The sequence below is a fragment of the Trachurus trachurus genome, assembly GCF_905171665.1.
Source record: "Trachurus trachurus genome assembly, chromosome: 20".
NCBI classification, from domain to species: Eukaryota; Metazoa; Chordata; class Actinopteri; order Carangiformes; family Carangidae; genus Trachurus; species Trachurus trachurus.
The window spans coordinates 19,500,268-19,516,308 of record NC_139911.1 but is presented as its reverse complement, the minus strand read 5'-3'; the positions used below and the strand labels follow the sequence as shown (position 1 = coordinate 19,516,308).

The window sequence follows — 16,041 nt, the reverse complement described above, 5'->3', positions numbered from 1 at the left end:
ACACAGGAGTGAACTTTTTTTCATCCGCTTGGCACAATCTCAATCATCATACACAACGCGTTGGCACTGGATTATCAGAAACAATCATAGTAAACAATATGAGAACTGATCCATGATTCATCACCGCTTCTTTAAAAACCTTTGGAACTGTTTAGTTAGGAAAATAAAAGGCACTGACTGCACTGATTGAATGCAGCATAGACAGGATGGAGGTTATGTGTAAATAATACAACGTGGAAGGTTTTATTTATGTCATTTGTAAACTAGACTTCGCTACTTTTGCCTATTTTGCCGTTTATTTTCTTGGATTGTCAGATGTTTTGTGTGTGGTTTGTCCATGTTCTATATTTAGATATCAGGTATGATTTTATAATGAATCTGGATCATGTAAATATGCAGGTCCGACTCGGTCTGTTTTGATGAAGGCAAAGACGCCTTCATCAACATCGACTCCAGGGTTGTCATGTAAATGTACACTGTTTTTTCTCTGCTGTGATCACCTCTTTATTCATTTCAAAATAAAATATCATCACATTGATGATTAGGATGTTTCATTAATCTTACATATAACCATATAGCTGCCTCCTTGACTCATATTCAAGTGTTTATTCTTGCTCTGGTGGCCATTTTGGATGAAAATATTTCATTTTTGTAAACGAAAAATAACATTCAAGACACCAAAGAGTAAAACAGAAGCAGCTGTGTCACGTTAATGTACGTAACCAGTCTGGTAATTCCTCCTCATATCATCTTCTTTTTCTTTGAGATTCAACCTCTGACCTTTAAGTGGCATTTTAGAGAAGAAACCCCCACAGCGAGTGTTTGGCTGACTGCACACACTGGCACAAAAACGCATGGACTACACAACCAAATAAAAGCAGGCAAAAAAACAACTATAAGAGGAAGAGGGTGGATGATACAGAAAGATTTTTAAATCAAATAATGAAAATACCTCCCAAGAAGCATCATCTCTTTACTTCATCATCTTCATCTTTATTGGTATATTTATATAAAGTCCTTTATAGAGACCAGACCCATACTGTAACTCCACAAATCTTATCATGGCTTTGCCACAGGGGTCTGGTTATTCTAATCATTCTTTTTGGCGTTACATGGTTGGTGCTGATTGCCTCCATGAATCATAGCAGATGTGGCTCAGTGTAGTTTTGATGCCTGTAGGCTGTTCATGAATACACAGAAAAAAAATAAACAGTGCAGAAGGTGACAGTGGTGGACCTGCTGTATCCAAGATGTTCACACCAGTGGACTGATTTAAGGAGCAGGCCATATAGAGGCGTTTATGATATTTATGGATGAAGTACTTTAAGAGGCTCAACCAAAAATAGAAGAAAAAAAAACTTACAGGAACAACTTAAAGTACTGGAAATGAAACGTGCTCAGGGGTAAAATACTTTTAGAGGAAACAGCACTGACGGGGGAGACGGGGAGGGGACCCTGCGCTCTCTCCTCCTCGCCGCCCCGCTGCATCCTCCACCGGGGGCGGGCAATTAGAGCAGCCGGTCTCCAAGAAATGGGTCTGCTGCGATTTACCGGCCAGATGAATTAGTTGACATCCGCTGTCTGCGTGGAGGCGGTGGCGGTGGCGGTGGTGGTGGGGTCCAGCAGCAGCAGATGCAGGAGGAGGGGTGGGGGTGGGGGGGTTGGATGTGGTGGTGAGGGTGGGTTTATGTTGGGGATGTTTGCATGTATATGGAGTCACGACGTACGACGCAACGCAGTTCGTCATGACCTAAAGTGAATCACGACGGGATTTTCTTTTTTCAGTGACGTGAAATTTAGGTTAGATGCAATTAGGCATGGCTCAGCCCGCGCGCTGCATATTTAGCAGCAGCTGAAGCTCCAGCAGCTTCTGGAGACGAAACCAAAAAAAAAAAAAAAAAAAAACACGCTCCTGCTTTTTGCGCTTCTTTTTTAATTTTATTGTGAAATAGCACGTTTTTAACTATAAGGCAGATATTTTATTGTAGATTTATTTTTTTGCAGCCTCAACTTGCTCTGACTATCTTCCAGTCCGTTCTGGTTTTTGTTTTTTTCTTCCTCTGAAGTGCGGAGAGTGGCTGCGCTCTGCGTGGACGCGCTGACAGGAGTGCGCCGCTCCAAGTCGAAGCGTTTGCGGATTTTCTCTGGGAAAAGACGCCGCTTCTCGCCTCGTGCACCTGTGGACGCCTGCGCGCACACGCTCACAGAAAAGGACTCATTTTTTAAAAAAAGAAAAAAAATCATTTTTTTTTCTCCCCCTTCACTCTCTCTGCACACACACACACGCACACACGTTTTATTCTAAGGGGCTCTCCGGCTGCAGAACGCGTGTGTCGGATGCTCGGCGGGCTCTCCAGCAGTCTGCTCAGATTCAGCACCACATCCGCTTTGAGCAGCTCCCGGTCGACGCGTGTGGATGGGCTCTGTCGGTCTCCGTGTCTCGTGCAGCTCCTAACTACCGGCAACAATGGCATCACAGGGTTTTTGGTCTCTCGGCGGAGATAATACGGGGGCCAACACCGGGAGTCAGAGCCCCAGTACGCGTGAGTGCCTTTTTTTTGTCTTCATGGACCGGGCGCAGCATCGCATTGTCTCCAGCCTGTATCTTTGATTTTCTTTTATTCGAATCACAACCACACAGGCCTGCTCTATTTACAACCCATTCACGTTTTTTTTTCTTTTCTTTTTTCTAATTCTAAGTTGCGTGTTTTTATCTTAAAGTTGGACTGAGCTTATCTTCTCTCTGTGTCTGTGTCTCTCCTCCAGCCAGGGCTTGGTGCCAAGCGGCGGCCCAGAAATTATCCGGAGGAATTGGATCGAAATTATGTGGTATGTTGGTTCCCAGTGGGAAGGGGAGGGGGAGGTAAAGGGGGTACAGGGGACGCTCCTTTTTTTATTCCCTTGTCATAATAATAACAAGGTCATAATAATAGTTATAATAAAACGGATATCTGATTAGTGTTTTTCTGTGGTTTTCCAAAGCGCTGCTGAATGTCGGGGAGGTGGAGAAAGCCGCGGCAGAGTCGGCCGCCAAGCAGCCGCCGGAGGAGACTGCCTCCAGCTGCGGCTGCAACAAATCCTGCAACTGCACCAAAGCTGCTCCTCACGCCTTCTCCGACCTCTATTCAACAGGTACACACACACCAACACACTGTCCAAGTGGAGTGACTCCTCATCACCTCATCCGTGACCTTGGTTCAGTCACTGTACAGAATTAAATAACAGCAATATGTCAATGATTTAAATAGAAGTATCTTTAGAAATGCTTTCATTCAATATCGTTTTAAATCTATAACTCGCTTTATTCGTTCCCACAGCATTAAAATCCATGTTTTACACGACAAATGGAATAGATATGAGTCACATACAGCACGTGCCTGTGTGGATGGGATGATTACATGTATGTATATTATATATAGATCCAGATTGAGTGTTATGGTGAGTATTTAAACGGCGGTGGAGCGTTTCAGAGAGGTCACCTTCAGCTGGGAATACATGTGTTGAGATTCGCAGGAGAAAAAAAAATCTCCTTCAATCATCAGAACTGTTGAAACAATCAGAAACACGGAGTCTCGTGCTTGTGGGGCCTGTAGGATCGTTTCACTGCTGAATTCCACTCGTGGGCCTACATGCGAATCTGCATTTTAATGACGCGTGAAAGCAGCTTTTTTTTATTCCGATCGATGCACGAGGCCAAGCCCTGCGACATCAATCCTTATTTATCATTATTCATATTTTTTATTTATTTATTTATTTTTTGTCCTCAGACCTGTTACCCGCCATGGACGGTGACACCAAAACATTGACCTTCCTGCAGGAGGTGGTGGATATTTTACTGGCCTATATCGTGGAGTCTTTCGACCGGGACACCAAAGTGATTGATTTTCACTACCCGAACGAGCTGCTGCAGAAGAACAACTGGGAGCTGCAGGAGGAGCCCGCCACCCTGGATGATATCTTGATCAGCTGTCGCGCTACTCTCAAATACGCCATCAAGACAGGTAGGCCTACTTTTCTAAACCTAGGGAAGAGCTAGATCCATGCAGCCCATGGCTTACTTAAATACAGTATATATATTATGTACATATAACTACTTATTTTAAACCTGTTAAATACACTATAATAATGTATGGTTTGGTTTATTAGGAAATATTCTCCTTTTATTATTATTATTTAAAGCTGCATCTTCTAGGTGATCTAGGCCTAGACTAGGCCTGCTGTGTCAAATATGTCTAGCCTGTAACAGAGGCTTTAAATTGTATTCAAATTAAAATGAATATAGAAGGTAATGATACAGATACTGAGATTTACAGAACAGCAAATAAGCCTAATAAGAATATATATAGGCTAAGTTATGACAAAATTAAGTAAGTGGTAAATCAAGAAAAAGAAAAAGCTCCCATATGATCTTTAGAGAACATGTTGAGAGATGTCCTCCCCATAGAGAGAACAAAGAAACTAAGAGAAAAAATATATATTTCTTTTTTTTAAGGGAGGTAAAAAATGTTAAATGATGCTTATGAAAAAAAAAAAGTCAGACTGAAAGTTGTCCTTGTTTTCCTCCTCCTGGCCATCAGACCAATAAAGGCAGTGACGCAGTAAATCTGGTTCACCAAGTGGGAGATAATAGGCTAATAACCTGCCTTCATGGCTCCATTATTCTCTGCTGACTGACACAGGCAGGAGGAGATTTACAGCCACACAGCCAGGATTTCACCTCCCAGAAACAAACAAACAAATATATTCATCCTCTTGCTAACATTTTATTCAGTTTATCATTTATAAGCAATTTAATTAAATGTTTACTCACTATACACTATGACTATGGTAGCCTATAGTTATGAGTATATTTATTACAGTTTCTCCTATGAGACAGATTCATTATTACTGTGATGTGTTTTATTGTATTGTCATTAAGTGTTTGTAGAGCAGCTTCAGGAGAAGTTATTAAATTATTTCAACACTCATCTGCAGCTACATAATGAGACAATGTTCGTATTCTGTTCTTACATGTGAAACATGGCAGGTTCAAGATAATTATAATAATGCGTATTCATGTAAAAGAAAATAAATTAGTAATTCAACCACGAGTCTGACGGAAACATTTCTATATTTAATCCATTGCAGCAGCTCCTCCGCCTCTCTTATAAAATGAAGGTGTGTTTACCTCACACTACATTCCTACATTACCCACGTTGCACCAGACCTTCTCATCATTTCTCAAGATGATTTGAAATTTCACTGCAGCTGCATTTCCAACCTTTAATTAAATCGTTTCCATGATGACACTTTTCTTTTGCAGAAAAAGCACTTTTCAATTTTCCTGACACCAAGATGATTTTTTTTTAAACACACACACACACACCCACACCTCTCACCCTTATTTTTTTTCTCTTCTTTGCTCTTTTTCATTCAGCCCACCCTAGGTACTTCAATCAGCTCTCCACAGGATTAGACATGGTTGGCCTGGCAGCCGATTGGCTAACGTCCACGGCCAACACCAACATGTAAGTGTGCTGCCTGCTTCATCATGATTTTTAATGATAATGACAATGAATTCCATTTCCGGCCCGTCCGCCTGCTCTCTGCTCCGTGTCTGCACCCGCTGATAGCGCCCGCTTTTTTTTTCTTTTTCTTTTTTTCCCCACTCAATCATGGCAAATGAAAAGGGTGAAATGAAAGACAGACCCCACCCTCCCCCCACCCCTTCACCCCTCCTCTCCCCCTCTCCCCAGCCCCCCACTGCACCCCTCCCACCTCAGCCTTTTATCCCTCCCTCCTCACCTCTGTTCCCCCATGGGGGATTCAAGGGGAGAAAATTAGCTCCGAAATTAAATTCAGACTAATCTGGAGCTAATTTCTCTCTGTGTGTGTGTTTTTGGGGCGATAAACTCAGGGAGCGTCGGCCCTGGCAACCGTCACACACTGCAATAGAAACCTCATGTTGACATTTGGGGGTTTTTGGGCTTTTTTTTTTTTTTTAAATGACTGCAGCTAATACACCATGTACTAATAGGGAAAAAATACCAGGAGGCACATACAGGAAATGTACTTTTTAAGCAGCAGCAGCAGTGATGATTAGAATAACAGGGAGTAATATGTGCAGCTCTGGATGTGGGAAAATTAATGTCGTTATCTTCTCCAGAAAATTGTCACATTTCTTTGTGCGTGCAGGTACATTTTGTCCAGAAGCTGCTGTGGTATTCAGCTTTTTCTCATCCATAATTCCACATTTTTAGCACAGAAGTGTATTTTTTATTGTGTCTTTTTTTTTCTTCATCAATTTCCTCTCTAAATCTGTCCTGAAGCTGTAGGAGGGGGTAAAAAAAAAAGGAAAAAAGAGAGAAAAGTCAGTTTACTGGCTATTTCTCAGTGATGAGTCATGACGCATTTTTGTGTAAGCGCTCGCTCCCCGCCCACACCTCTCCATGTTATGTGATTGTCCCCTTGTGTAACTGCAGGTTCACCTATGAGGTGGCTCCTGTCTTTGTGCTGCTGGAGTACGTCAGTCTGAAGAAGATGAGGGAGATCATTGGCTGGCCCGACGGCCGAGGAGACGGCATCTTCTCCCCTGGTGCGTACAGTTGTATGTTTGTATGTGAAGGCATCACCAACCCCCCCTCTGTGTTTCGCTGAAAATGGAACTGCCTGAACATGAGTGTGTGTGTGTCACGTGTCAATTTGCATTTTGATGATATAAATGGAACTCATTTCAAATACAATTAGCATAAAATAATTTTCTTTTTCCAACTTATAAGCCCCCCCTCCCCCCTCCCTCCACAACCTTTAATTTCTCCCATGTGTTTCTGGCTGTCACATGACAATGAGGAGCAGCGATTGGAGGATTTATTGACAGACTGTGATTGGCTGTGACATTGTGGTGTCATCTCCTGATACGCCAGAAACAAAAAAGATTTTATTGTGTGTTTTCTTATTTAAAAAGCTGCTCCCACATCTTTAAACTCTGCATCGCTCTGTGTTAAAAACCCTGCGTCACTCCCAGGAGACTTCAGCCAGTTAGGGTTCTGTGATGTGCGCTTACACTGACTTGACTTGACTGACTGTCTGTGCTGTGGATCACTGAGCCCTGTCTGTCCTCTAGGTGGTGCTATTTCCAACATGTACGCCATGCTCCTGGCCCGCTTCAAGATGTTCCCCGAAGTGAAGGAGAAAGGAATGTCATCCGTTCCCAGACTGGTGGCCTTCACATCCGAACACGTAGGCTTCACACACCACCGCATCAGATCAGATAATAAACACTGGGCGCTATTTGAACCGAGAAGTCAAAGAACCCTGAACCTGGTGTAGGGAGAACAGAAAATGTCACATACTGTAGCTGTGGTTCGATGTGTGTGTGTGTGTGTTTTTTAAGTGACTTTCACACCAGTGCTGCTGAGATTACACTGACATTATGTGTGTCAGACACAGGCGGACACGAGGAGACTGGTGTGTCGGACACATAACAGTCATCCATGTGTCACCTCCTTCATCTTTAAAGGACATTTGAAAGATGCTGCGAGCAAAAAGCTGTTAAATCACGCACAAACCCGTCATTGTCATTATTTTTAATACAAATTTCTACATTTTACTTTTCACCCTCCTGTGATCTGGTCTTTTTTCAACAGATATTCAAATACAATCTATGTTTCATTTTCCTTTTTTTTTTTTTTAATCTTTCAGAGCCATTTTTCAATCAAAAAAGGTGCAGCGGCTCTTGGCATCGGGACTGAGAGTGTCATCTGCATCAAAGCAGATGAAAGGTAAAGATGGACTTTTATCTGAGCCTTTTAAATGAAAGGGAACATATCAGAAGTCAGTATGGAAATTCCATGCTTTACTTTAGCATTTAGTAGCTGTAGCACAACTGTATTTACTTCACAGCTCTCACCAAAGGCAAAGACGTGTAATGTGCTTATATAATAGCATATTATATACATATTTTATACATACATGTGTATGAACATTTAAGATCAACATATTTCAGCCTTTTTAGCTCACAAATTCATGATATATCACTCACAGGGGCCTTTTTTTATCAGAAAAACTACTTTAACCTTTTGGGTTTAAGGTACATTTCACTCATAATATTTCTATAATGAAGTAGTTTAACTGGTAATGGAGCATTTTTATGTTGTTTTGGTATTTTTACCTCAAGTAAATCAACTTTTTTTTTCAATCATGATGAATCCACAAACAACAAATCCATATGTGACTAAATATTGATTTTCTTCCTCACGCAGTGGTAAAATGATCCCGGCTGACCTTGAGAGGAGAATACTGGAGGCTAAACAGAAGGTAATGGGATGACATTTGTAACTTGATACAGCTCTGAACTTATTGTGTTCAGTGGAGTGAAACCACAGTGGTGATGAGGGGATTGGGAAACATTATTGACATTGTTATATCCGCACTCATGTTTTTGTTTGTCTGTGCTCGTGCAGGGTTTCGTTCCTTTCTTCGTGAGCGCGACCGCTGGAACGACGGTGTACGGAGCCTTCGACCCTCTCATCCCCATTTCTGACATCTGCAAAAAGTACAACATCTGGATGCACGTGGATGTGAGTATGATAATACAACCTGAAACCTAAACAGCCGAGGCTTTGATGTGTGCAGAGAAATCTGCATAAACATTTCCTTACGTGCTGTATCTCACCACAGGAGGCGTTTTTAGCGAAGGAACACACACAAATACAGAGCTCACCAGCCAGTTTGACAAATCTATTATGTCTGTCTCGCCTCTAACTGCTTTCATTTGACCCAGATAGGAGCTAGCCATTCCCTATCTAACACTGGAGATTAGAAAAACTGGAACAGAGGCTGTAAATCATCTCCTCCCCTGACTTTGCCATCATGGCCTCTCTCACTGAAGGAGCTCTATCTATTAATGAAGGTGATTTAGTCCTGACAGGAGGACACATCTATTAAGAGCCATAGATGGCCTTGTCTATCATTCCTCAATTCACTAAGATGAGGGGGAAAAAAACACATCCTGCTTTCAGAGTTTTTGTGGAACCGGCTGTGTATGTGCTGGAGTCCATTCAGCTCCTCAGTGGAAGTGTGTGTGTGTTCTGTGGCCTTTTTAAACTGCAAGTATGAATCTAGGAGGTCGTCCTGCGACCTGTTGACACATCTGTCACATCACCGTTCAGAGTGATTTGATTTTTTTATTTCGTACATGTAAAACACCATGATTATTATCATCATTATCATCATTTAGTTTTAAAAAAAAAGACAGCAAAACCAAATGACAAAAAAACTATATAAAATATAGTATATACATAATTAATTCCATTAACATTTGTTTGCATGCACGAAAAGGAGGAAGTATAAACTTCACATCGACCAAACTAGTTGTTTTCTCTAAAGTCCTAATGCTTCACCTTTGTAACCATGACTAAGCAAAAGAAAGACATGAGAATCACCCTCACACAGTCTGTAGTGATCAGCCCATCATCGTATGTAAAAGTCTGGACTTTCCCCCAAAGCATCTGACAGACTATAGACATTAGAAAAAGAAAATGTTTGATTGCAGGTTATGAAGAGAACATCCATCATATTTGAGATGGATGATTTAAAAAAAAAAAGATGCTAGACCAATCATTCGGCACTATGAGATATTAATGGTATGGCTTTATTCATCAGCTGCTAAGTGACATGATAAGTATCATCATTACACAGCTGGTCCACCAGAGAGCAGTGGCAGGTTTCATTTTTAAACAGAAAATGTTCTGTACTGTGTATTGTCTTCACAGTTCATTAGAAATAACGGCACAACCCATTTAATAAAAGATACATGACGCTAAATGTGCAAACTGGCAAGCACACTAGACCTTTCAGTTGTGTTTACAGTGTCTACTACTACACATGTGTGACTGACCTCTGTCTGTCCTGTCAGGGTGCGTGGGGAGGAAGTCTCCTCATGTCCAGGAGACACAGGTGGAAGCTGGACGGAGTGGAGAGGCAAGTGTCTTTATAAGAGGTTGTGCAAGACGAAGCTGGAGAGCGTTTGAAATGATGATGCATGATGGTTGTTTTTCTTTTCTTTTTTTATTTAATCCGCAGAGCCAATTCAGTAACATGGAACCCACACAAGATGATGTCGGTCCCTCTGCAGTGCTCTGCCCTGCTGGTCAGAGAGGAGGTACAGACCGTGTCCCATTAAACAACTATTCATAATTGCAGTACAGTGCACGTGTCCTTTTGGTTTTATTGATGTAATTTATGGCTCATTATCTCCACTGTAATCACTGAGTGTCTGTCCCTCGCTCCCTCCCTCCCCCGCAGGGTCTGATGCAGAACTGCAACCAGATGCACGCCTGCTACCTGTTCCAGCAGGACAAGCACTACGACCTCTCCTACGACACCGGAGACAAGGCGCTGCAGTGTGGACGCCACGTGGACATCTTCAAGCTGTGGCTCATGTGGAGGGCCAAGGTGAGGGGAAAGCTGCTCTTGTTAAAGGAATAGTTCAACATTTTGGCAAAATGGCCCATTGCCTTAATCCCTATAGTTTTAGGAGTAGGTTCGTTACCTTGAATTGTCGTTATTTTTAGAACGGCAGAGCAGAGGCGCGAGCTGCTCAGAGCTATGCTACAGAGGCTAATGGGATTTCTTGGTTTCCCTCATCAAACTCATCAAATACACAATCCAACAACTCCAAAACGCTCTGGTGGACAAGTTGTGACCTGCACATTCACCACGTTATGAGATAATAACGGAACGTTAACGAGACAGAGTTGTTTTTGAGGCAAATGCAGAGACTGCTTGCCGAAAAAACTGCCCCCAACGGGAACGTGCATCAGAGGTTTTGCATGAATTTACCTCGAAAAACAACTCTGTCTCTTAACGTTCTGTTATTATCTCATAGCGTGGTGAATGTGCAGGTCACAACTTGTCCACCAGAGCGTTTTGGAGTTGTTGGATTGTGTATTTGATGAGTTTGATGAGGGAAACCAAGAAATCCCAATAGCCTCCCAGCTCGCTACTCTGCTCCGCCGTTCTAAGAACAGCTTGCACCGACAATTAAAGGTAAAGAACCTACTCCTAAAACTATAGGGATTATGGCAATGGGCCAATTTGCCAAAATGTTAGTGGAGGTCATGCTTTTAAGAGAGAGTATACTGTACCTGTATGTTGTTAATATTGCACTTACAAATGTTTGACATCAACCTTTGTGTTCAAACAAGCTTGTCAATGATAACCTGGCTGCAAACTGCAAACATGTGAACTTGCTTGATTTTTTTTGCATTAGTGAGCTAATTTTAAAATGTGCAAGAGTAAATGTCATATTTTGATACTGCAAATTTTTCGTTTTCCACACATGCCTTCAAGGCTTCCGTACTTTTATTATCTAAGATTTGAGACTTTAAGATTTATATTTCAAAACCTCTCAGTTCGCAGCTTAAACCGTATAATTCCGACAACAACAAACTGCACAAACACCCTCAGGCTTTAGTGTAGATGTTGTAGGTTGAACAAACAGCTTTAACAGATCAGACTGATTTCCTCAACAGGGCACCATCGGGTTCGAGGCTCAGATTGACAAGTGTCTGGAGCTGTCCGAGTACCTCTACAACAAGATCAAGGACCGAGAAGGATACGAGATGGTCTTTGATGGGAAAGTACGTTCACGTTCAACTTTCCTCTCTCACTCTCTCTCTCTCTCCATGCCAGGATAATTCATCCACATCCACATAATCAGAGAAAAGTGGCTAACATTAGTCCATGTTGCTCCTTTCACTTCAGTGTACTCGGTGTCATTATGGGTGACTTGATTGGCACGCGGGGTGCTCTTGCTTTGTGTTGGATGAATGCCATTTTTACCTCTGGCTGCCAGTATAATGTGCTGCTATTATGTTTAATGAATAGCATAACAGCCTGTAATTGCTCATCTGCATATGAATAGCATGATGTCTGAAATATCCTCCACCAGGCAGAACTACAACAACAAAAACATATGCGGGGATGGCGGGGTTATTAAGCTAAAAACTCTTGTATAAAAGGAACGCTTGGACACCCAGAGTCATTTGTAGTGAACGCTCTTTAATGGCTCCAGGCTTATTGTTTTCCTGCTGAGCTACAAAAGGCTAAGAGCATCATAACCCAGAGGGTGATGGGGAAAAAGCCAAGTCCTCTGGGCATCAGCCCAGGTGTTCCCTTTTCTCCGGCAACCATTAAGCCTTTGCATCAATCTGATGTTGAATATACTGCCATGGAACCGGCCCGGCGGTATAACATAACAGAGGCTGGTGTGCGTCTCCAGTCAGCTGTTGGTAATGGATGCTTTCCCACTGGCGGGCAGATGATCGGCTCCGGCTCGCTTTCGGATGCCAAAAAAATAGAGTTGTGAGGTGATTTCAGACACACAGAGTGTCTGGGGATCAGACAGGCTACCTGTCTGCTGCCGCCAACACCCGCTGGATTTTCTCTCTCTGAGGTGTGAATTGCTATTTTCAATCAAACCCTGCTCCTGCCTGGTGGAATGGATGGACACCTGTCACATGTAGCACTTTGTGACTGGGAGGAATCTGTAGGATTTCAGGCAAAGACGGCTTCACTTCCCTTTAAATGACATGGCTGCAGGTATGTGAATGTGCTGCATATGTACATGTGTTGGGTCCAGAGACTGGTGCTGGATGGAATGTTTAAAACAATCTTTTTGCTGTTTATTACAATAGAGGAAGTGTCTGCAATACAACATCATTAACATCCCTCATCATTACATCCCATTATTCACAACCTTCCTTGCAAATATAATCATTTTTATTAATGTTTTTAAGCTGCATAGAAGGGTTGTGTGGTTGTGGGATGTCTTTTCTATGTCTATTCTTCTAGGTTAAAGCTGCACCACTACTAAAAGACACAGATGTGAGCAGCAACATTCAAACTAAAATATTAAAGCTGCAGCTGTAGAAAGAAAAAAAATATATAGTTACACTTTGTAACTCAGTAAAGCTGCAGAGATGTGATGTGACTCATTTTGCATCCTGTGATGCATTTCATCCTCAAAAATATTGATTAATGCAGCTTTAAACATCCAGCTAATTTTGTTTTTAATTATAACATGCTTGAATGCATGTATATTAATTCACATGGTAATAGCATCGCTCAAATTATTTTAATTGCTAAAGTTTTTATTTATAGAAAACGTAGTCAGACCCATTAATTTCTCTATTACCACTGGGGGGCATCACGTTATCACACATAGAGGTTTTAATTTAGATTAATTAAGGCTTTAAACACAACACAAACATCCCATAATGATGTTATTCTACTTCAAGTCACTAACATGTTTTTTATTTACCCAGCCCGGCACACGCACGTCATTGTTTTGGTGTTTCTCCATCAGTTTTCTCTCTTTCTCACCTCTGGTCGTCTGTGTCTCCTCAGCCTCAGCACACCAACGTCTGCTTCTGGTACCTCCCTCCTGGGATCCGCTACATGGAGGACAAAGAGGAGAGAAAGAAACACTTGCACAAGGTGGGTGAGCGGCGATAAGAAGCCCGGCTGCCGTATCTACCAAAAAACACCTTTCATGTGCCCCTGCCAGCCTTTTCATCTCCATCCAGCTTGACCATTACATGTCCTGCTCATTAGGGACGACACACGTTCACTTACAAGCAGGATTTCGGGGAAAAAAGAAAAAGATTCTGCTGTGACAGTCAGGAAGGAGCGAAGTGGAGAGCCAGACTTTAGAGGGAGTGAGGCCGGTCAGAGGGGCCCTCTAATTGTCAATTAGGACAAACAGATGGTGTGTGTGCCTGTCTCCTCCTCTGTAAAAACCATCAACCTTTAAATCGTCACCATCTTCGTCGTAATACATGAGACGGAGAGGTTTCCTCTTGTTTGTCTGAGTCTGATTGAAGGAGCTCCACGGTTACACTTCACCGGCCTCAGCGCTGGAACCACATTGCTTTTTTTTTTTTTACACACGCCGTGCTACTGAGACCGAGGAGTGATGTAACACTGCCAGATTAGCGCTTTGATGTAAAAAGTTCTTGATTTCCAAGTGAGTATTTTGAGAAAAATGGGATAGAACTGGAAAAACTGACAGAAAGACTGATTCGGTGGAGGAAAAAAAATTGCAGCTGCCGATTGATTATTCCCCAGAACCCACAGCTGCAGAGGGACACCTGCAAGACATCAGACAGAAGAAATGTGTGGATATGTGATCACAGCACTGCAGCATCTACAGTACACGAGCCTATAAACATGACTATGTAAGACTGAAACTGAAGCCGAGTCCTGTTCCCTCAGGAGTTTTCAGAGTTTCTCCAATTTTTCAACTTAATATCCTCACGTTTATTAAAATTCTCTGTAGATTATTCTGGACTTTGAGATTATTTGAGTCACAGTTAAGTTAAGCCCTTAAGCCAAAGCTGCAGTTCAGTGTCATCTTAACTCACTGATTCTTATGTGCATATGCATGAAGTTGATTATGGGCCACAATCCTGCACCATTTTTGAAGGTTTTCCAATTTTTTTATGTTCTAGTATTCACTGAAATACCACAGCTGTAAAAGGATGTTTCAGAGACACTTATTGTGAAATATTTTTCAAAATAAGTGTCTTCATAGCTCAGTGCTGGTCCAAACAGCGAGTGTGAGCGTTCAAAACTTGTAATTGAATGTGCTACAGCTCATCACAGTGCAGAATCCACACCGCCATCAGGACGGCACTGAGCACGGAATAAAATGAGTGTCACCGCGGCGCTCCGTGAAGATAACCTCTGAGCAGCAGCAGCCACCGCTGTGTGCACCGCCGCTGTCAGATGTAGTCGCCAGGCGATGCGGATCAGCTCCACGGTGATAATCTGAGGCGAGGACGGGACCAGCTCAGTGGCTGGAGGAGGAAAAAAGGAATTACACAACTTTTCAAAGACTCGAAGTGCAAAAACTCAGCAGAGACAATCGGTCGATCAGTGCAGAGTGATAACTGACCCAACAAATACACACAGAACATTGTATAACTTCCATGCAAATGTTATGTGATCAAGTCTTCTTTTCTATAAATTTATATTCACATTCACATTCAAGGCATCCAGTGCTTGCAATGTGAAATCACAATTAATTTGCTTATTTATAAGAAGAAGCATGACAAGAACAGATTGAACTGAATACAACATCATTTAATGTTTTAAATTAAATTAAACTTGACACAATTTTATATTTTGTCATAATACCAAAGTATAAGTACTATTAGGCATCAATCACTCCAGTCCTATCTGCAAAGCTCATTATTATATTTATTGCATATAACTACATTATATATTACATATATGTTGTATCACTTGTGTTATTATAACTTACACTCAAAAATACCTCCACCCTTCCTCCGTCTTCTCAGGTAAAACTGAGTCAGAGTTGAAGATATTTGTCTCCAGATTTGAAATAAATGCATCTGTGGTTGTTTCCTCTGAAGCAGCTTTAACTCACTCCTGCTGTACATATTGGGTTTTTTTTCCCAGGTTGCCCCGGTGATCAAAGCCAGGATGATGGAGTACGGGACGACCATGGTCAGCTACCAACCGCAGGGGGACAAGGTCAACTTTTTCCGCATGGTGATCTCGAACCCGGCCGCTACCTTCGAGGACATCGACTTTCTTATTGAGGAGATCGAACGACTCGGCCAAGATCTATAAGACTCGTCTCACCACGTCCTCCTGTACTTTCCCTCCTTGACGGATGAATTGTTTGTCGTGAATGTACTGGTAAATTTTTTTCTTTTCTTTTCTCTCTCTTTCCTCCAAAGTCACATATTTAAGAGTATATTTGAGAAAAAAAGAAGATCTACAGATATATCCATATATTATGTATTGTAGCTTTTCCATGGACTGGCTTGGTCCAAAGCTATGTAAAAGTGCTTCTGTCTGCTTTTCCTATAGTGCAGTAGATCCCAGAGTAGTGTAAGTGGCGTGACTTTATATGTACTTTTTGTGATATGAAATGCTTGTGCAATAGGTGGATGAGGAGTTTATTCTGAAATCATTTCTCATTTGCCGGGTATGTTGTTAAAAGTGCCAAACGTGGTTGTGTTCTATTGT

At 42.0% G+C, this 16,041-nt stretch overlaps 1 protein-coding gene across 1 annotated transcript; it reads left to right on the top strand.

Annotated features, from left to right (window-relative positions):
* Window positions 1–2,467: 2,467 nt before the first annotated feature.
* On the top strand, window positions 2,468–15,639 carry gad2 (glutamate decarboxylase 2; the record flags this gene model as incomplete). The annotated part of the gene is made up of 16 exons (XM_083995398.1): window positions 2,468–2,543; window positions 2,767–2,829; window positions 2,983–3,132; window positions 3,768–4,001; window positions 5,417–5,507; window positions 6,462–6,574; window positions 7,103–7,218; window positions 7,681–7,760; window positions 8,241–8,295; window positions 8,442–8,558; window positions 9,896–9,960; window positions 10,063–10,141; window positions 10,285–10,434; window positions 11,514–11,621; window positions 13,390–13,479; window positions 15,466–15,639. 16 exons carry the CDS (start codon window positions 2,468–2,470, stop codon window positions 15,637–15,639), a joined length of 1,761 nt encoding a protein of 586 aa, XP_083851524.1.
* Window positions 15,640–16,041: the final 402 nt, after the last annotated feature.